Here is a 22,626-nt window from a genome sequence, read left to right as displayed (position 1 = left end):
CTGACCACAGCACATTGTTTCATTATGTGAGACGAACATGAAGGAATTCTCTTTTTGCCCCATTTCCTTTCTAAAGAAAAGAAGGCACTGCAGACCTGCCCAGTGAATCCCTGGCCATCTTTCGACTGCAGGAAGCTGCGATAAACCTGGTTGGCCCGTTCGATGACAGTTGCCACAGCATCCTGATAGCGTGGAGACACGATGGCAAGAAGAGGGAGAGCAGCCAAAGGCAGGTGGTCCACGCTGCTGGACACACAGCTCTCATCATAGCTGTATGGGTTCAGACTGGAAAGGAAAAGAGGGAAGCGAGTCAGAAGGATGCAGCCACAGATGAGAGGATGGACTGATGCTGGAAGAAACACTCCTGATTTCATCATGCATTCAATGAACTTTTGCTTGTCTCCTTCCAGCTTTGTAGAGTGTGAGTTATTAGTTTCTAATAAAGTCAAAACAACTTAAGGTTAGATACAATTAGCAATGTATCATATCAGCCTCAAAAACATAATGAGATGTTTTCCCCTTTGGTTACGATCTTGACTAAGCTGCATCTATAAATGTAGGGTTCACAAAGCACTTAATCTAATTTGATGCCAGGCTTTCCCACAATGCCTCAGTGTGTGTGTGTCTGTGTGCATATGAGAGAGTGTTTGCATATACACACAAAGTGCAGGGAAAAACAAGGTTATCTCAAGGAATAAAACACACGAGAACAAATTCAGCAACAACAGTCAATGTTTCTGCTGTTGTTTAGACATTAATGGATGAGTGTGCTGCTTGTGCTTGTGTGTGTCAGAGTGCACATACAGTTCAAGTGACAGAGTGAGGAACATTAAAAGATGGCAATGTCCTGCACTGTCTCCTTGAGCAGCCACCATCCATCAGATGCTCTGATATCGGGAAGAAACAACAATATATGACACAGGCAACACAGATGGAGACAAACAGGCCGAGGTCTGGAGATTTTAGCAGTCAAAGAACCAAAAGATCAGCAATCCTTTTTTATGATGAATTGAAACCAATGGGTGTTGAGATAACAAATCAAGTGAAAAATGGGGTTATTTTCCCATTTTATGATACTCTGCATATAAAAATAACCAGTGTAGCTGTTTTTGTTAACAGATTTTAGAGACAAGCTTCTTATTGCACATGTAAAATTAACCAAACTGTGAATATACCAGCAAATTTAGCAAAACTGGTAAAGTTTTTGTTGTTGCGTGTCGTTTTCATGGAAGCTTTTACAGAATATCACCAGTCCAGAAACAAGGCATTGGCTAATGACTGACACCTGGGCCCAGTGACTTCCAGCAGCATCTTCTGTTGCTTCATGAAATAAATGGCCCTGAACACTTTCCTCTTACGAGACTAATGGGTGCTAACAAAACATGGAGTGTGCATAAATAATCTGATTGTGTTTAATTTAATTTTCTGATAAATGATTTTTACCAAAGCTCAAGCACCATTAGCACTGTCCACCTGCACTGTCCATTTATGCTTGGTGTACACAGCTGCCATCTCTTGAGGCACACTGCCTTTAATTGATTTAGCATAAAACTACATTCTACAGAAATTATTGCATTCTTTTACGCTGGTTGCACTCTATTTATTTTCATTTTGCTGAACAATATCTAAGTACTTTTTGGAGCAATCTCTCTCTCTTGATATAGTCAACTGAGAGACACACAAGACTTCTATTGTATTACCATGGTTACATGTTACAACTGTTCAGCGACCATGTCAGGTATTCAGCTATTGTGTGTGTATGGTGTAATTGATGGTGGATCATCGCTGTAACCTTTGCCAATGGACCCAACCCAATAAGAAAGTATCTGTGAGCCATTAACTTAAAAACATAAACTGACAACATGACTGTGTAAACTTATTCACATCTACAGAATATCAGTACTTTTCATCTAAATAAAGCAAAAAATTCACATTCCTCAATAAACAGATTAAAAAAAAACTGAATTCTGAGTTGCCATGACCAATGTTTGCACCAATAACAAAATAACATGATCAGAGTTCTTAAAAATCTGTTAGGAAGAGAAAAGGTCTGTGTGATTGTTGTGCTTCCAGCATCACAGCGTTCAGCAGTCAGTATCTGACATCTAAAGAAGACAGAACCACCTCCACAATCCCCACTGCCACATCATGGTGACAGATCTGTGTTGGAGGGCAGTTGTTTCCATCAGACGCTTGTGTAGATGGAGCAAGCATGTTTTAGTCATCCTATTCTGTTTGAGAAAAATATGAAAAGCCAAGCTTACAATCTATCTTTTACAAGTAAAATGTATTTTTTTTTGCTTATAAGAGCAACATAAAAATGCAAAGAGCATGAGTGAGGTGAGAGCAGAGTAAATGCATCAAAGAGTCACAAAAACAAAGTCTACAGAGTCCCCTCTGATACGAATGGTGGAGAATTGCAAGTAGCAAAGAGAGCAGATTTAAAGAAAGTCAGAAAATCTCCTCCCTGTTCATGTTAGTGAAAAAGGAGAGCAAATCGTGAACCTAACTTAGCTCAACTCCTGCATGCCTATAAAACATCAAATAATATAAGATAGACTATTGATCACTCAACCCTTACATTGACTTGTTACAGTAGCAGTTTAGATAGTCATTATAATGTGATTATTTGACAAAGGTACGAGTACTACAGTGAGTACACTCGCAATACATTAAGTGCTTCTTTCATTTAGAGGTCTGTTTTTTTAATAAACCTTCCACCACCACCACCTCCAAATTACATGTAGTAGCTTTTACTGTGACATGGCAAAGACTTCCTGTCTGAGCAGTGTTTTAATGTCTTTACCAAGATCTTACATACCTTCCACGAGTTTGAGGTGGAGAGTGCAATCTGCTTTATAGCCATCTGATGGGGCAGTAGCATCATCAGAGCCAGTGACTCAAAGAAACTGGACAAACTGATAAAGAAGGCTGGTTCTGTGCTGGGGATTGCTCCCCTGGACCTGATTGTGCAAAGTAGAATGCTGCATAAGTTGAATAATCTAGTGTTGAAACATTAGTGTGATCAGTCAGAGGTTTCTTCAGCTCCACTGACACACAGAATAGTACAGGAGGTAATTGGTCAAAAAAAAATTGGACTCTAATTGGCTTGAATTGGACTGTATTTTTGAAGTGCCATGAGATGACATTTGTTGTGAGTTGCTGTTATATAAATAAAACTGAATTAAATTGAATTAAATTCTTGCCAGCAGCAATAGCCATATGCAATGACAGCTTGATAAATAAATAAATGTATTAATTCATTTCAAAAGTTACTGTGACATTATAATGTCCTTTGGGATAAACAAAGTATTTTTCATTCAATTTCCTAGTTAGAACTTGATGTAGGTGAGAAACAAAAATGCATCCTCTGCATTTTTAGTCAACTATTATCTGAAAAAGGCTCAAATGACCTGATGTGAGTACAAAAAGTACTTTTATAAATAATACTACTCAGCATTTTCTCCTGATACCCCTCTATATTAATTGCAGCCTTAAGCTGCTCCCACCAGCTTGGTGGCAATTTCCCTCTCCGTCCTCATATGTCTGTGTGTGAGTTTAATTGCAGGAGTGGAGACAGGTGTGATAAGGCGAAGCAGAGTCCCACCAGCTGCAACCAGTACCATGATCAAGAGCTCAGTCCTGCCATTTCCACTCTGCAAGATCTCATGTTGAGAGTAAAGCTGAAACACTTAAAGAAATAAATCTAGGTTCTGATTTTATGAATGTGAGAACCTGATTCCTTGGGTTTCTGGCTGGACAAAGCGAGAATTCTTATAGCACAATTTGAAGATTGTTGCAGCCCAAATTCCTCTTAGAAGGTAAATACACTGACTGAAAACATTCATTTGAATTCGTTTGAATGTTGTTGAAAACCTAGAGAGATGTCTGTTGTGTGGGAACAAAATGGCCAATCAAAGTGATGTAACCAGTGTAGCTGCACAGTTATTGACGCCAACGTTGTTACCGCAGCAACCCATGCGGATGTACTGGTGACGTCTGGAGACACAAGTCCCATCTGAGTACTCAAAAATAACAATGTGGAAAGTCTTTTCAGATGTGAGGATAAAAAGAAGAAAAACTGCCACTTTACCATAAAGTTAAAGTACTCTGCTCTAACTTCTAACTCAGTTAAGATATCATAGTGCTTGAAGGAGAGGAGAACGTATCTTATGCGTTAAAGCTTCTTTGATGCGAGCGTATTTCACCTGCTCTGTAATCTCTGGAGATCATGTTCACTGGGTAGCTTCACTCCTGATTTTCTTCAACTGCCCTTAATGAGCAAGAGTCCCTGCTTAGGATTCTCTGATGTGTTGCTGTCAGGAGGAAAACAGAACACCTCTTGAGAGGTTGTTTGTATCTGTAAAGTCCTCACTCTGTAGTGTATGAACTCTGCTTTCAAGGGGAGCTTTTTTGAAAACACACTCTAATGTTTTTTTTAAGCTACTTCCACTACTATTGAAAGAAGATAGGAAATCTTTTTCAGTATATTCTAGAGCCACACATCACGCAATGATTTGCATAAGAACAGTATTACTCCTTCCACAAAATACATGATGTCCAATATTCAGGATGTCAGTGTATTACTAAAGGAGCCATCAGGTCATCTCGTAATTTGTTTGCCACTTGTTTATTGAATTTTGAAGCTGAGAATTGACAAATTCCAATGTTCCAGCCATGTGCCACAGTGCCTTTGCCTATCCAAGCTGTGTGGCTGTTGGGACTTGATCCTCTTAGTCTTGTCAACAGCTCCCCCAGAACACACCCTTGCTTCACAAGACCTCCAAAAGGGGAAGAAAGAAAAAAGTAACTCATTATTCCAAACACAATTGTATCTCTGAAAGAGACTCAGAGGCCACCGGACAGGATCGGAAGTTTAACACCTGCTGCAATGCTAAACAAATGTCAGGTGAGACACTCATTATTTGCATTATTCAATTACTTCATTATGCAAACACTTGCTCATCATTATCACGGAGCAGCAACTGTTTTGTATTCAAAAGAGTCCATAAAAATATGTACGCATGATCCAGACTTTTGTATGATTATATCTGCTCTGGCAATAAGGAGGCAAAACGTCCATTGGGCAGCAGGTTGGAACAAAACTAATTTGATCCGATCATTACCATTTTACAAACATGTTCTTTGGAACCCCTGCTCCATCAAACCATTCACATCCAATCTGTATTTAATTGCTTTGACTAATATTTCAACTCTTAAGTAGAATTCCCTCCATTGCCTATGATCAATGAAGTGGTGGATGTGACACTGGGCAAACAATTTTGAAAAAGCAGGACTGGCACAGATGGTGCTTTATGATCTGGATTTGATGGTGCAGTCTGTCTGTAATTTATATTTCTATAATCAGGAGAACATGTTTCTCTAAAACGTGATCTAACACTAAATAAATCTGACATAAATCAAGTAGTACAGAGAGTGCAGGAAGTGCAGAGTTCTGCTCCTAAAACCACATCAACAAATCCTATTATAGCAAATTGTGAATAACATCACCATGGTGAGTCGTCATTACTTCAAGAAATAACAAATTTGTTGTCAAGGGTACATTTTTATACATTAACTAGGAATAAACAGACGGTATAGAGAGGTTTAACTACAGTGTATGTCCTTGAAGACACAAAGAAAAAGCCTCAAGGCCAGCAACATCAGTCAATCTAAGATCAGCTGTAAATTAACCCACTCATTGACACCAAAAGGCAGACTAATTATTACATGTTTCTATACTGAGAGATGCACTGAAGTCTTCCTCAAAGTGTTATGGTTATTCAATGATGAAGACATCCATTAACAACAGCAAGGAGTAGATAAAGCTGAGTGAGCCGAATAAACCTTGAATCAGCCTCATCTCACGCAGCATAACCTTGAGATTTAATCTATTATGCTGCCCTGACACCCCCCTGCCTCTTAGCTTTATATGGGCAAACTGAAAAAGTCTGAAGCCTGTCAGATTCCTGCTTAATTGCACCCCGTGTTTCATAATGGCTGGCTTAGCATTGCACAACTTCAGCACAATTAACGTGAACAGTAATGGTACTCTGCAGAGTCTCTTTAATTTAAAAGAGGGCTGGGAAAAAGTAGTGGCATGTCCTCAGCAACTACTGTCCAAAATAATGAGGCCCGCCACACTGAGCTGATGTCAGTCGCCATGGAGACGGACAAGTGGACATTCTGGATAGAAAACTGTAAAATGACAATAACTCTGCTGAAACAGGAATTTTTTTTACTTTCTTTCCTGCTGCGCAGATGACACTCTTGATAGATGAAATGTTTACTTGTGATAGTGCTGGTGTTTTGGCTGCAGAATAAATCAATTAAGGCCTTTTCTGGGTTTCTGTTAATTGGCCTTGCTGTGGTGTAATAATACACAGTCAGTGCTCTTCTCAAACTGTTTCTGTGTAGAATGCAAGTGTGTTCATAGATTACACGTGTTTTCTGACTCACAGCTCATAGGCAGCACTGTAAGGTACGATCATTAGCAGACAAAAACTACCGCACTAATGAGCCCTCAGAGCCCCTTGGGCCACAGTAGGTCTTTCACACAACACAAGGAGAAAAACATGTTCATTCTCTACTGGGACCTCCTACAGTACATAATAAATGATCAAGCAGTGAGTCCAAGACGGTTTGTTTATGTGGAAGTTTGTCTTTGAGGCGCTAAGAGGTTTTGCCACCTCCAATCCAAGGTGTGATTTTAGCTAAGCTGTTACCCAGACTGAGAGCAAATTATCCACACAGCCACAATCCCTCTCTTGGCTGCCTATTCCTCAGATGTTTATGTTGACTTTGAAATAAATGAGTCTCCGCACACCCACAAGTCCAACATTGTCATTAGAGTGCACACTGATTACTGACAAAAGAGTACTAGAATGAGTGTGTGTATTAATGCCTACTGACTGCACATATTGTGTGAGTATCTTCAGGATCAGGAGCCATCTGGGGACAAACTTTGCTTAATTTCACCTGGGGGGTCAAAACACATCTACCTCGCATTGCTGTCAGGAGGTTTTTAATAAGCTTTGTAGCCTTTAAAGGTGATAGAGAATGGTTGAATGGGGCATTAATCCTTGTTCTGTGATGTAATATGTAATATGGTTAAGTGACTTTATTTAGCTGGCTCAGAACCTCCCTAAAAGGCTCTCTGAAACAGCTATGTTACTATGCTGGGTTTAGAATGCGTCGTTTGCCCTTATTGGCGTTGTTTCAGAGCTTATCTGGCAACCTCATTATGAAATGCAGGTAGGTGTTGGCGCTATTCGGTTGCCGTTGCTTGATTGGCTGCCCTTGCTCTCACTGAAAACAGAGCTATAGAGTAATACACTGACTGAAAAGAAAGCTCATCAGAATCAGAATTCGTTTTATTGCCATATTTAGTGAACAGTGTTCATTAACTAGGAATTTGCTGCGGCGTAAGGTGCAAACATGTAACATAGGATATAATAATAAAAAACTAGAAAGGCACTCAGAGAGTGCAGACCTCCGCCAAGGAAGCTTTGTTTTATAAGCGCATTTTTTTTATCCACCCATATTTTGTAGTGAATGGTCTGAAACAATCACAGATGGCTGCGAAGGTGTGGCGTACCTGTGGATAGCGAGCCATGTATGGACATACGTTCCTGATGTGGGCTACTTGTTCTTTGGCGCTGTCAGCAGAAGAGGCATTCCCTTCTCCCTATTCATTATTGAACAGCAGTGTTCGCCGTTATTATTAATTATTATTAATTAATATTATTATTATTATAATGTTTTGTCGGGAAGCAGTGTTCGCCGTTATTATTACGCTATATGCAGTTATGCACACTGGCTTGCCGTTGCAATCTTTTGTTGTGCTAATTACAGCAAATCCGCGCAATATGCATTCAATCCGCGCACTATGCATTCTGTCTGGCTTTGGCTTTGTTTGGCTTTGGCACCTTGAGGTCGCGCCACCTTGTGGAGGTCGCGCCACCTTTTGGCAGGTCGCAAGATTGCAGCACAAACAGACGAACATCCAGACAAACCAACAGACAAACTCGGGCGATCACATAACCTCCTTGGCGGAGGTAATAAAGAATAAAAATATATGAATATAAAATGTACAAGGTGTGAACAACAATACACAGCATCTAATGTACAGAGCAACAACAGTGCAGCTTCATTAGTGCAATTTTAATGATGGTAAAGTGACTGGGGCAGGTTATGAGGTGATTTTGAAGTGTTCATAAGTCCAACTGCAAGGGGGAAAAAACTGTTTTTGTGACGGGAGGTTCTGGTCCGAATGGACCGAAGCCTCCTGCCCGAGAGGAGTGGTGCAAATAGAGAAGGGTCAGCTGTGATCCATCCTGCTCGCCCCATAGTCCTGGAAACGTGCAGCCGATCACCTTCTCAGCGGAGCGCACACCTCGCTGCAGTCTGTCTGTCCCTGTCGGAACTGACCATCTACTGAGCAAAATTCCGACTGAAGCCTTCTTCGGAATCGTGCAAGGTTTGTGAAACTGTACTCCGTGAAATGCGCAGCGCAAAGGAAAAGTCGGCGGTTGTATGTACTGGGGATGCTGTTAAAAATAAATAAAAGCCATTGATCGCGAACATTGCTTTCCGGGGGAAGAATATGTAACGATCGTAGTCCGCTTTCACAGCCTTGGAAGGCACGCCTGTTCCTGTTTCTCGCCGAAGGGGCGTGTCTGAAACGGGGTGGCTGTGGATTTGGGTGTGGGGGGGGCGATTGCTGAAAAAGTAACATCACTTTTTCACAAAAAAACGGATTGGCACTTTTTCTGGGGGATATTCAAAAAAGGGGAGTACTTGAAACAGAGGTTCTGACACTTGCTGGCACTTCGTGTGTACTCCCCACAGCGGGGAGACTCAGAACTAACACCAAAAACGTGAAAAAGACGATTTTGATTCTCTATCCCCTTTAACACAACATAAGAGAGCACATCTTGTGGAAGTTGGGGGTTGATCTTTCAGATATACAGATTAAACTGCAGGTTTACGACGTCATCATGATACAATTTGTCATGCAGAGATTACCGAAAAAAGATTTACTATCTGTATTTGGATTGTTGTTCATGTTTGGTAAATGTAAGATCATGTTGGGCAAGTCTCAAAACAAAAAATGACAAAAGTAAGAATCAATAAAATTAAATGTACATCATCTAAAAAAAAAAAAAAAAGCCCAACTCGAACTTGATGCTTACCATTGTGTGACACTCCCTCTTCTTTTCAAAACAGTCTGTAAACATCTGGGAACTGAGGAGACCAGTTGCTGGACCTTTGGGAAAGTAGTGTTTTCCCACTCTTGTCTGTTGTAGCTGCTAAAAGGACATAGGTCTTCTTCTTTTGTGTTTCATGATGCATAAAATGTTTTCTGTTGGTGAAAGTTCTGGAAATCAGACACCTGGACTCTTCTATTTCAAAGTCATGCTGTAATAGATGCAGTATGTTGTTTAGCATTGTCTTACTGAAATAAGCAAGGTCTTCCCTGAAAAAGACTATCCTGATGGCGGATGTATATGTTGCTCATAAACCTGTATCTATTTCAGAAGTGATGGAGACTGAAAATCAGCTCATTAAGACTGAGTTTCCACTTGAGGTCATTTATGCATTTCCAAACTATTGCTCTTTATAACACAGCGTCTTCTGACAAAATCAACATTTGAGTTACAAAACAGAATTTAAAGCAACAAAATGAATTTCACTCACACATTGCGGCTTCGGAAATACCTTTAATTGACAGTGGTTCAATTAAATGTCCAGGTTGAACTCTAATCATAGCTTGACTCAATGTCCATAGAAACGTACTGAAAAGAAGAATTGACTAAATCTCTGAGAATATGGAAAAGATTGAAATCTCCAGCTGGTGCTTTAATTCTGCAGAAGTGTTTATCCGGAAAGTTTTAATGAAGCCAACCCTTAATTTGATATCTAAAGGAAAATGCTGATATAACGACTTGGGCCATGTAAAACTTCTACTTAAGAATAAAGAATGCAAAAATGTATGGATTCAATGGAAGTCATGTCAAAGTTAACTTTATTGTCAGTTCAGCTATGTACCAGACATAGAGAGGACTGAAATTGCATTTCTGTCATCCTTGATATAGACAGAATAAAAAATATAGATATATAATGTGGAATGAAACTAAAAGTGAATGGAATTAAAATAAATAAATCATATAAAACCTATTAAAAACCTACTAAAAATGTGTTGGAACAATACTGCAAGAACATGGTGAAATATGATGAATAATGAGTCATAAAGTTACTGCAGTGTAAAATAAACAGAAATTAGTCCTGAAAGTGACTGTAGTGCCAGACGAAAAAAAATGAAGTGCCAGTAATCTATGCTGTGTGTCGTACAAAAACCTGTGACTGTATTTTAAACTGTTTATTTAAACTCACAAACTAATGCAGTAATGCATTTCTCTATATTTTCCTAACGAGACAGCTTGTTCTTAGTGTCTTCATGTAAAAAAATCTCAAAAGCAAATTTACAGCTGCATGCATTAATGAAGAGAAAATCAAGCAACTCTGTCCTGCTGAAGTCCAACTGGAGCTTGCGGTTTTGAATATTTCCTCTCTGGATGTGCTAGAAACCAAGCACATAGCATGCTGCTGAGTGGCCACACCACTCAAACCTGTTCACACATGTCCTGCTTCAAATCACAACCTCCCTCCTGCTATCATCAATCGCACGCCACGAAGAAGCCTCGACTTGACTTCCAAACACACTCTTCTAGCCAAGGTGATTAGTGACATTTCAGACAAAAACATCCATAGCATATAATCGGAGAGCGGTGAAAACCAATTGACACTGTAAGAGACAAAACCAGTGACCACTGGCTCATGCGACATTGATTATGAAATGTTATCATTAGCTACACATAATCAACAGAGGCAGCAATGGCAGTCATGAGTAAAAAAACAAAAGAAAGAAAACTGATGAGCGCAGACATATTTCTATCTCCTGGATCTCAAAAATGTCCTCCAGCCACAGACAGAATGACTGTACAGAGATAATTAGAAGGAATGCTACCTGTGAGTTGAAATGGCAAAATTAATTTGCTAAAGTGATCACAGCACACATTACAGAGGCCTTAGGATCAGTTGACACTGTATAATACAATTTAGCTATTCGTTTTGTCCCCGAAGGAGCAGCATTTTGACAATTAAAAACAACAGCAATTAGAGAGGTTAGGAGTTCCAGGGCTGTGAAATCTCTTCCGCAGATTCATTAACATTTATGTTGTTTAGGGCCCTTTGGTCGATACATTTTTTCAATTAACCTTGATCATGTTCGCCACCCTCGTGCCATTTTTGCATCTCCCTTCTCATGCTTGCAGGCATTTGCTTCTATTGGACTGAATCTTCAAGTTCCTCCTTCAACAGTAAACTCTGTGTTGCCAGTTCTTTATATAAACCGAGGATGACTTTCATAAAGAATCTTTGTAGTTAAAAAGTGCATTAAAATCACTTCATCTTCCCCCAGCTGCTTTATTCATCTTAAAGTGGACCAACTCAAATGAGTCAAAATGGAAATGCAACCAACAAGTATGGTTGACAGATTACAACCTGATGACAAAAAACAGCTCACTCTCCTGCAATACAAGCTCTGACTCAGCTGACTGACTCAATCATATTCATACAAGGTCAACATAACCTAACTCCCTTCACTAAAACCACCTCCTTTGGTGTTAATCTTTTGTTACTGTGGCTTCAGCTCATATTGGCATGTCTGCCAAAAGGGATTTGGTCCATTGCACCGTGCTAATTGATGCAGTGAATCTTTAAGAACTCCTTCAAAGAACAGAGCCTCCCCATCAAATCTTTGTGCCTGAATGACCATTTGTTTTGAATGATCATCTAGCTGGCTGAGAAGGCAAACGTTGAAATATAAGAAAATCTATCTCACAAGCTCTCAACCCCTTTCTAGAGTCTTAACTCCCTTATCCATCGACATCTTAAGTGACAATGAGATTATCCTTCTTTCATTCTTAGTATCTAAGTGTGTCATAATGTCTCTTAAATCTTGCATGAGTATGTCTTCACATGCAGAAATAGAACCACCAAAATAATTCCATAGTTTGGAGACAGCATGACACATGGTATCAGATAAATCAAACACATAAAAAACTATCAAAAAAGTTAATAAATAAAAAAGTAAATTTTTAAGGAAAAACAAAATGCAACAAATTGGAAATCTCATTCACAATAGAATATCGAGGGCATATCAATTATCAAAAAAAATGAGACATTTTCCTTTTTCATGAAATATATTAGCTCATCTTGAATTTGATGGCAGTAACGGTTCTTCCAAAAAGCTGGGACGGGGACAACAGAAGTCTAGAAAATCTGGAGGAACACGTTGCAACCAATAAGGTTGGAGCCAAGAGTTCAGTAACCTGATTGCGTATTAAAAGAGCACCTTAGAGAGGCAGATCCTTTAAAAAAAATAAAGACAGGCAGAGGTTCAGCAAAAATTTGCATCTTTAAATTGTGGAGGAATTTCTGAATATTGTTTACCAGTAAAAATTTCAACGATTTTGTACAATCTAACATTTACAGCAAATACTATCATCAAAACATTCAGAGAATTTGGAGTATCTGTGTGACAGTGACATGGCCAAAAGTCATATCTGTGACTTTTGGGCCCTCAGTCAGCACTGCATTAAAAACAGACATTATTCTGTCATGGAAATCACTGCATAGGCTCAGAAACACTTCCAGAAATTACCGTCTGTGAACACTTCACTTTTCCATCCACAAATGCAGATTAAAGCTCTATCATGCTATGAAGAAGTAACATGTGAACTTGATCCAAATGTTGCCGTCTTCTCTGGGTCCAAGCTCATTCAGTATGGACTGAGGCAAAGGGGGAAATTGCTCTGTGGTCAGATGAGTCAAAATTTGAAATTCTTTTTGAAAATGTTATCATCGCTCAGTTCAAAAGCCTGCATCTCTGATGGTTTGGAGGCACATTAGTGCCTTTGGAACTGGCAACTTGCACATCTGCAAAGTTTCTATCAATGATGAAAGTTTTATGGTTTAAGAGCAACATATGCTGCAGTCCGTAGGATGGCCTTGCATGTTCAGGAAGACAATCCTTAACCTTATCCAGCATCTATTACAACAACATGACATTGTAGTCAACAAGGTGTTGGACTGACTTGCCTGCAGTCCAGAACTTTCTATAATTGAAAATATTTGACAAATCATGAAATGCAAAACATGACAAAGAAGATCCAGAACTGTTCACCAGCCAGAATCCTATATCAGGCACAAATGAGACAAAATTCCACTGCCAAAGGTCCAGCAACAGGTCTTCTCAGTTTCCAGATGGCTACAGACTGTTGTTAAAAGAAGAAGGGGGATGCCACGCAGTAGCAAACATGGTGGCGTGTCAAAATTCCTTTTTGACATGCTGCTACAATTAAATTCACGGTGAGCTAATAGTTTTTAATGAAATGGTAAGCTGTCTTGCTTTCAACATTTTGATGTTTTTAAATTATATTATGAATCAAATAATGGTTTATGTTATTTGTGTATAATTGAATTCTCCTTTTTTTTTAAACATTTTACAGTCCCATAACATTTTGGAGTTGGGATTGTAAATGATGAGAGAGCCTTAATACGATTATACAACGATTCCTCCTCCTATTCAGACAGGTCACTTGAACTGGTTTTCCAGAATAGCAGGGATAAAGTAAGTTAGCTTAGCATTTAATTCTTACAGAGTTCTATCACCCCTTGCTAGAGATTGGTGTCTCAAATATTATAGTGTTAAACTTAAAATGAAGCATAGTCATACCTGTTATAATAATTACAGTTTAGTCAGACAAGTCCAGTTTGCCTTCATGTGCAAGGTTGTTTCTGTCATGTCTGCTAGTTTTGTTAGGTTTTAAGTTCCTGGTTAGTCTTTAGTTTTTTCCATATTTTGGAATATTTCCATATTCTCTTGCCCTGCCATCAGCTTCACTCACGTCACCTTTGTTTCTCCCCTCAGCTGCACTCCATCACCAATCCCCCTCCTCAGTATTTAGTTTCCAGGTTTTCTCATGCACATTGCCAGATCCTCACCATCACTGATGCTTTGTCACAGCAATCCTTGTTCAAGTCAGGTTTCTTCATGTTTTTTCACAGTCATAGTTAGTTTTTTTTTTGGTGTGTGTGTGTTCCGGCTCAGCCGCGCTTTTGTTTGGATTGTTTGAAATAAATCAAGTTTTCATTTTTGAAATATCTGCATCCGGGTCCTCCTTCACCATGCCACACCACAACCAACGTGACAGTTTCTTTAATACAGCGCTGCAATGACACATTTTTCACCAACAGGTCTTTCTGTATGTGTCCCAATTTCAGCATAATACGTGTTTTCCATCAAGTCTATGATTTGCTTTTTTGCTTTGAGGCCTGATGTTCAGACTTTTCTTTCCGCATGAAAACTCATGTTTGTATAAATCTCAATAACACAATCGGTTTTATGTAATAGAGGTCAAATTAAGACCCAACTCTAACCTTCATTTCTAATAATATGGTTGCATGCAGATCACATTTGAAATGGGCTAATGGATGAGGAAACTTAAGTAGGCCTGAACATGTAAAAGCATAGAGCTCATTCAAATACAATGCTGATGCATTTAACTGCTGACAGGTGAATGGGAAGGACTTCCTGTCTGACTTGCCTTCGAGCTTATTTTTGCACAAGCCAGGCTGAATGTTAAATGGACTGTACTTGTATAGCGCTTTTCTAGTCTACCTGACCACTCAAAGCGCTCCAGACACTACATGCCACATTCACCCATTCACACACACTCATACAGCACATCTAAGTCTGTACATAACTACGTGCTCTCTAACCATTCATACACACATTCATACACCGATGGATGCAACGTGGGGTTCAGTGTCTTGGACGCTTCGACATGTAGCCCGGGGGAGCTGGAGTCGATCCACCGACCTTCTGCCAACTGCTCTTCCTCCTGAGCTACAGCCGCGCTGAAAGCTTGTGAGGTGGCTCTACCTCCTCACATTGTTTTCCCTTCATTTATAGCTCTGGAGCGCTATAACCAGGGTGAATTTGTTAATCGCAGTTGGCTAAGAACACGTGTTATGCTTGGTCTCTCATTCAAGCTGCAAAATGCAGAAGAGAGATTACATTGACCCATTGAATGTGTTCGAGCTTGTGTTCCCATGTCATATTTCCCTGCCAGAAACTCCAGTAACACACCAATAACTCCGAAACAAAATGGACTAACTCGAGCATTTAATTTGGAGTTCTGGTGAAGACACAGCATGATTGACCTTATTTTGATAAACATCAACCAATTCAGTGAGGCCTTGTGCTCGAGTCCAGGTATATTTTTTCATTCATCCTTCACCAGTATTCCTGAGTATAAAAAATAATTTAATATACCACCTCTGGATTTTAGCCTGATATATAACACCCGAAATGTCAAGGTCAGTAAAATTGTATGTTTTGGTAATGACACTTACTTAGACACCAGGGAGAAGGCTTCAGCACACACGGCCGGACATGGCACCAGCTTGATCATCACATGCTCAGCCGCTGCCTGAAAATGTACCCGTGTCACCTTCTCTAGCACTGAGGCCAACGTGGCCGCATCACCGGCCTTTGTGCTGGGGTCTCCGCCTGCTGTGTCCAAGATGTTCCCTCCGTGCACCACGAGCAGCAGCACATGGGTCTTACATTTCCGCTACAAAAGGAGCAGGGTTAAAAAATAGACACTTTAAAGCAGAGACTCAAATTGAAGGAAAGAATAGAAGCAGCATTTTGTGACAGCAGTGGGGCTGCATAGGAAGACGAATAACCAGGCTCCTACCTCTGCATCCTCCAGCCCTTCAATGCTGCTCTGAGGGGCACAGTGTGAACCTCTCAGCTGGTACAGACCCTCTGTATTAGATGAGTAAAGGATAGACACAGGAGGTGGCAGGGGGAAAAGAAAAACATAAAGGGAGAGAAAGGTGGAAAGACAGGGTCACTGCAGGAGTTACTTCAACCAGGCACTCCAACAACAGAAGCATAAATGGATATCGATCAGTGAATATAGTCAATATTACTAATGGCTCTTCATCTCTCTTCATTCCCAGCTCCAAACTGTGTGGTGACTTTATGTACCCTCTGGCTCAAATGGAATAACCACGAGATTCAGTCATTGCAGGCAGTAAACAGCAGGAGCATGATTGTTTCTCTGCTGCAGCATCTATAGCCTTACATGTGATTAGATTCTGGCTTCTCTGATGCAGAAAAAATGGCATATCTCATATAGACAAAAGAATTTTTTAGAAGTCTCTCCCTCTCTGTGTGGTGCGGCATTTCATGGGAACCTAGCCAAACTCATTAGCCTCTCAGGAAGCCCCTGCATGCTGTGTCATCTTATTCCTGAGCTCTCTCCTGTCTCTCTTTCTATTTCTCTCTACAGGCTTAAGACATGCCTCTGTGCTTTGCTCGCTGGCTCGTTGTTTATTTGGCCTCCTCGTCTGGGACCGACTGTCATGGGAGGCTCTCACAGACTCATTCACTGTCGGCTCCCTTCCACTCCTTTCCCAGCCCACAGCTTGCCCCCGACTGCCTGCTTGTCTCGAACAGAACAGCTCACACAAGGGAATCGGCACACTGCACTATTTTTGGTCACAAAGTAACAGGAAATCAATGCAGGGTAGTTCTCTTTTTTTCTGAAATACTGTAGGGAGGTAAGGCAGAAAAAGTTTTACAACAATCTGGCAGCATGTGGAAAATCTCAATAGGTTATTACTAACAAGGTGGTAGTACTTAATAATTACATGTGATCAGGTTGCTCATTTGTTGACTAATTGACAGGCATTCAAGGGATGGCAGTGTTGTAATCGTTGTCAGTTTGGGCTAAAAATATCATATAATTCAAGTCCTACATTGATTGTTCCTAAAATCATTGCATGAACAATGATCTGAGCTGACACTCAAGGATTAACTGCTGTGGTGATTCACCAACTTTCCGGCTAGCTGCACATAAAATTTGACATGTTTTTTTATTTAAAGTTATATCTTCTCCAATCCTGGACCAGTTGTTGTGAATATTGCTGCAGAAATTCTCTTACACAATTTTGTTAATCTTTTAGGAGAAGGTGATCACTACAATTAAAGTTTTAAGGTAAGTATGTCAGAATTAAGTATGGGAGATTCAAAGGTGTTTCAAGGTTGCATGCAATAATACAATTAACTCTTGAGAAAGAATAAATTAAGGCGGCATTAGTCTTTTTTCAGATCTAACAGGAGGTTTAAATGGGAACTGTTTGAGAACAACTGATTTGTAATAATATCATAATACTCAAAGGTCTGTGTTGGAATTGTACCAATACAATCAAGAGATATCATATACTGAGACCATTCAAGAAATTTCAATCCGACCATAGTCACACGAACAAAAGCCCCTGAAACAGTGTGAGAGAAATGCCACTCTTCACTGAACACCAAGGAAATAGAATAGTTACGGAGCCGTGCCTTAAAGCAGAGAACTGACAGAGGTTTCATTAAAAGCTTGCAGACTGTAATTCCTGTGACTGATTGACTGAAATCATTTATTTAACTGAGAGGAAACACTGTAGATGTGTAGTCTAGGCCTGTCATGACATTTTTGTACAGTTTTAGTCTACTATACTGATCCCTGAAATATAATAAATATTATTGTATTTTAGAGATTTAAAAAAACATTTTATGTCATTTATATTATGATAATATGAAGATCTAAGAAGTAAACGTTTTCAAATATAAAACTTTTAAAACGTTGGAGGATTCAGAGTTTAAAACTTAAATGGAAAATAAATTGTAAAAAAGTCAATATATGAAACAAAACAAAACCACAACTAAATCAGAAGGCTTAATGACATTTGTGTGCATTGTGCAATGTGTTATAGGGCTCTCCTCTCTAATTTTGCTGTGGTTGCAGCAAAAACACCCATTGACACCAAATAACATGTAATCTTCACATCAGCTGGTTCGCTGTTGTCCCTCTGTGAGTGTATGTAAGAGCTTACTGAATGTCACTGATGGTGGCATTTAACTGTTAACAAAAACACATCGAAACTGAACGGGGCATATTGAGGTATATTTATTCAAAATATTAACAGTGGAATTCTGTGTGATAAATTGTTAGCATAGTTATCCTGTCAGCCCTACAATAGAAAAGATTTTTTTATGCCTGCGTATCATAAATTGGTAATTTCTAAAGAAATTACCTTAAAAAATGCAGTCTAATAGAGAAGCAGAGACAAAAAGCTTTGCATGTAATATGCAGCACTGTACTAGAAAATACAGTGGCTGCCAATCTGAAGTAAGCAGCTGCTTTCAGCAGATTGTGGGAAAGACAGTCCGAGGAAATAGCAGAGCTTCAGTCACCCGCTTGTTTGTGAAAGCAGCACACATGCTGGGCTGCTCCTGAATTCAACGTCAAGTGAGACATTTGTCTGATATTGAAGCAAACCGACAAAATCCTATTTCTATTGTAAGAGCTCAGTGGTATAAACTGCTTTCCTGTGGTGAGAGCCAAGACAGTTTTTTCTTCTACAGCACAATCTGTTGCTGTAGGGAGATTCGAGCAATCCGTCTGTGTTTCTGTTTTCATTTCTTGTGATACTTTCCTCTTAGGTCTAAGTCTTGCTGGTCAATATGTGTTTCAAGCTCAGTGGTATATAACAGATCTCTCACTGCAATCATTCTGTCCCAGGACAATAACCTCATAAAGAAAGCATCCTATGGAAAGCTGGCATTGCCATAGTTCAGCAAACACTATGGCCATTTCCAGTGGCTTAAAGCCCAGTCAGGCAAGCATGTTGGTGCTATTGTTGTTGTCACACAGGAGTCTTAGATATTCCATGACTCCTCTATGAGAATGAGGAAGAGAAAATTGACCCCAGAAAGAGGGTTGTGAAGATGAAAAGGCTCTCCAGAGAAGTCTCCTAGAGCTGAAAGTGAAAGGATAAAATATCGATCGCCTTGTGTATCATTCTGTCAGAGTAACCATGATTTAAAATGTTCCTGTGTCATAAAAAGGTTACTTATTTTTCTCTCACATATGCAGTTTTGTTTTTCTGTTTATCTCACAGTGAATCTTCTTTTTCTGAAGTCTCAACCACTTCCACCACACTAACACATCTATCACCTTCAACTGAGCAGATGGAGAGAAAGACAAGAGCAGCAAGATGAGAGCAACAGGCAAAAGACTGCATTTGTCAAAAAGAAGACTGGCTTCTAGGCTTCTAGGCTTTGGATTTATATATTCCTGGGGACGACAAAATGGCAAAATGCCCTCCAAGTTTCCTGGCTGCTTCAGTGTGAATAGACTCATTAGAGAGCTACAGAATCATGGGGAATCATCTGTGCTGCTTGGAGGATTTGCACAGAAAACGGCCGCATTGTCTTCTTCTGGAAAAAGATTTTTCTCCAAATCTTTCATTCAGAAGGACAAGCTATAGTTGTCTTGTTGAATGCTGAACTGATTTCTTTATTATATGACCAGTGAACATTTTTACACTTGCAAAGTTTTTTTTTTCTTTTTTGCAGGAAAAGCTGTCTTGACACAAATTAATTTTGGTGAGAGAAAAAAAAACCCTCCCTTCTGGAAAATAAAGAACATTCACAGATCTGGTGCATTTTTTTGTGGCTGAAACAACTGCATCTGACTTATAGATAGGAAATGCTTGTGGGGGAAGTTTGTCAGCATTTGTAAAATGTTGGTTTGAGCTAATCTTCTTTTTTTCCCCACCTGTTCGTCATGAATGGCAGCAAAACATGTCAGCGGACCTTCACTCCGCTGCAAAGTGGGTTAATGGACACCTCTTGAACTGATGAACAGTATCTGAACACCTTAATACAGTATATCCAATCACACCGAAGTCCAAAGAAAAACAAGAGTCCCAGCTGTAGTAATAAACTTGGATCCACTCATTATTAGTCATCAGAGTTACTTTTGTTTATTTGTGAGAGTGTTGTCAATGTGTGAGCACGTGCCTTTGAACACCAGGGGTGTTCAAAGTTAAGGGCTCTCCTAAGACAAAGCCAAGAATAAGGTGCCCCCTTTAATTTAGCTCCATCCCTAAATGCTCATTGGATGTATGTGACTATCTAATTTGACATCATAAAAACTCAGCCACTAAGCCAAAGCCAATTTGAGAAAAATAGTAAAATTCCTCTGAAATGAATGTACCTATGAACTGTGTCTTTAACTAAATCTGACATATTTCTGCAATTCTATGTCATCTACTTTTAATAAGTTATTCAAGAAATAATATATTTCTTCACTTTCCAGATTGAAAACCTCTCCTTAACACAAAGGTTAAGGCAGAGTCTAACAGTGATTTCTTTTAAAAAAGCATTTTATCTGGGCACGATATTAAAAAATGTCAAAATTAGTTCATGGCTTCATATTATTTGTAGTTAACTGTTTCAGTCAAAATATATAATAGTATCTACATTAATATACTGTATGGGTGTACATACGATTGATTTATATGTTACAATCCCGGGCAAGCTGGACTCCTCTAATGAAGAGGAAATAAAGTTTTATGTTTTACTGGGATGCTGGCTTGGAAATTATGCAATAGGTAAGAGGTGATGTGTTTATTTTATTGTAACTCCACAGTGTGTATTGTTAAGAAACAGCAGGTTAGGGTGCCCATTTGGATGAGTACTGTCTTCTGACTGAATTAACAGCCTTCTCTGACCCCTGGCACAGTGTAGGCATGCTAACACATTCAGCCATCTGTTCACTGCTGCTGGCATCAGGGTCTGTCACGTTGCCCTACGGTGAGAAAACCCTAGGAGTCGCCACCAGCTCCACTGCATGACAAACCTGTTGACCACACACACAGTTGCATGCAGACGCACTCAAAATATGACTATGCACTATGCAGTATATAAAGTGACTCCGAGCACATTCAAATGCACGTACAGTCTGTCCTGAACAATCCCTGCTGCTCCCCATCTATATGTGCCTGTATACTTCAATAAACATCAAACACACACAAATTATGTATTGAGTTGTACAGCGAACTCAGTCTAAACTCCAAGCTGATCTGATATTTCAATAACTTCTGCTTGACCTAAAGCGCTGGATCAAATACTCAAACACCACTGTGCACAGTACTTGTACAATAGAGGTAGCAACCATTAACACAAGTTCCTACAGCAGTTCTTAGTCTAGGCATATTCATGCAGCACTTTTTCTTATCATACACCACACACTCACATACGCATGAATAATTCAGGGGAAATATTGGGGGCTGTATCTTGCCCAAGCAAGCTGTCACTGTGGTAACCAGGGGCTTGTAGATTCTAACTATCTAGAGAATCTTTGGGCAATCTGGCATAACTAACCTGAACAATTAGAGATCTGGCTAATTGTTATTGTTATCAACTCAGTAGCACATGTTCATGTTAAAAGGGTGGCGTGTGCATCAGCTGACCTATCACAATCTATGATCAGTGCAGCCCGTGCCGTTCATTTTCCAGAGTAAGTAATCATGGGGATACAACCTGGTAAAAAAGTGAACCAGCTTTGTTATACTGAAAATCCAGAGCTAAACGTGAAGTTACCACAATCACCCACTAATCCTGCTTCGTAGCACAGGCCCCAGGAATCAGAACCCCTGACCCTCGAGTTGTTGGAGAGAATTAAGGAGACAATCAACCATCAGCAGAGGATATCTATATGAAACCTAGAATATGACACTCTGCAAGAGTTTATTCCTTCCTGTTCTTTCACACATACCCCTCCCCCCACCCCCATTGATCTCCAGGCAGCAACAGTGCTGTATGGGTGTGACTATCTGTCTTCAGGGTGCGATCACACTGCAGTTCTTGCTTCGTATCTTGCCAGACAAGCGTGCATGTATGCACACAATAAAGGTACTCATGCACATGAACACAGGCAGAACAAACGTGGAACAAAACAAATACAGATATAAAGGAGCCTCTGTCAAAAGTACAATCAAGGCTTAAAGGATACCGAAATTAAAGATGAGGCATTAAAGCTGTGTTTATGTTTCATTATAATTTTGAAGAGAAATATCTTTTGTCCTTGCAGCTTTTAAGCCTCTCTAGTAGCTTTATTTCTCAAGAGAAAAACATAAACAATAAATCAGCTGAAACTGAAATAAGCGAAAGACTCCCAATGTACGCAATGTGTATTAAAAACTACATGGACTTTGGGGATGCATGGGCAGAATACAAATGAGTATCACATCAAAATTTGCTTTCCATCTGTGTGTGTGTGTGTGTGTGTGTGTGTGTGTGTGTGTGTGTGTGTGTGTGTGTGTGTGTGTGTGCGTGCGTATCTGAAAAAACTACAGGGTGCATGTAGAAAAGAGAGCTGTGGTGATACTCAGAAAATGAAAAATCATTCACCCATTCAATATATTTCTCTCTGGGTCACTTACTGTGTTATTCATTCTCATCATGTATCATCTTCTCTGCAAAAAAGTGGCTGTGTTGGGTTGTTTGGCGGGTTTATTACTTAGTCATCTCTACCAAACTGTCTGCTCTCTCTGACGTAATCATTCCAGCTAATGCTATGCCAGCTTGGCTGCTCATACTGAAGATTCGGCCAAGTTGGAGTTAATTGAGTTTGTTTATCAAAGACTCTG

The 22,626-nt window shown here is 39.7% G+C and overlaps 1 protein-coding gene across 4 annotated transcripts in view; it reads right to left on the bottom strand.

Moving 5' to 3' along the window:
- pitpnm3 (PITPNM family member 3) overlaps positions 1-22,626 on the bottom strand; it is a 104,515-nt gene that overhangs the window by 33,687 nt on the left and 48,202 nt on the right. For all 4 annotated transcript variants that reach the window (XM_075473171.1, XM_075473172.1, XM_075473174.1 and 1 more), the window contains exons 4-6: positions 15,831-15,901; positions 15,484-15,704; positions 96-285 (exon numbers count right to left, since the gene is read on the bottom strand). In XM_075473171.1, coding sequence (XP_075329286.1) covers positions 96-285; positions 15,484-15,704; positions 15,831-15,901 — 482 coding nt within the window. The remainder of the gene's footprint in view (positions 1-95; positions 286-15,483; positions 15,705-15,830; positions 15,902-22,626) is intronic.

Source organism: Odontesthes bonariensis, chromosome 9 (genome assembly GCF_027942865.1).
Source record: "Odontesthes bonariensis isolate fOdoBon6 chromosome 9, fOdoBon6.hap1, whole genome shotgun sequence".
Classification (NCBI taxonomy): Eukaryota; Metazoa; Chordata; class Actinopteri; order Atheriniformes; family Atherinopsidae; genus Odontesthes; species Odontesthes bonariensis.
This window is presented reverse-complemented; position numbering and strand designations above follow the sequence as displayed.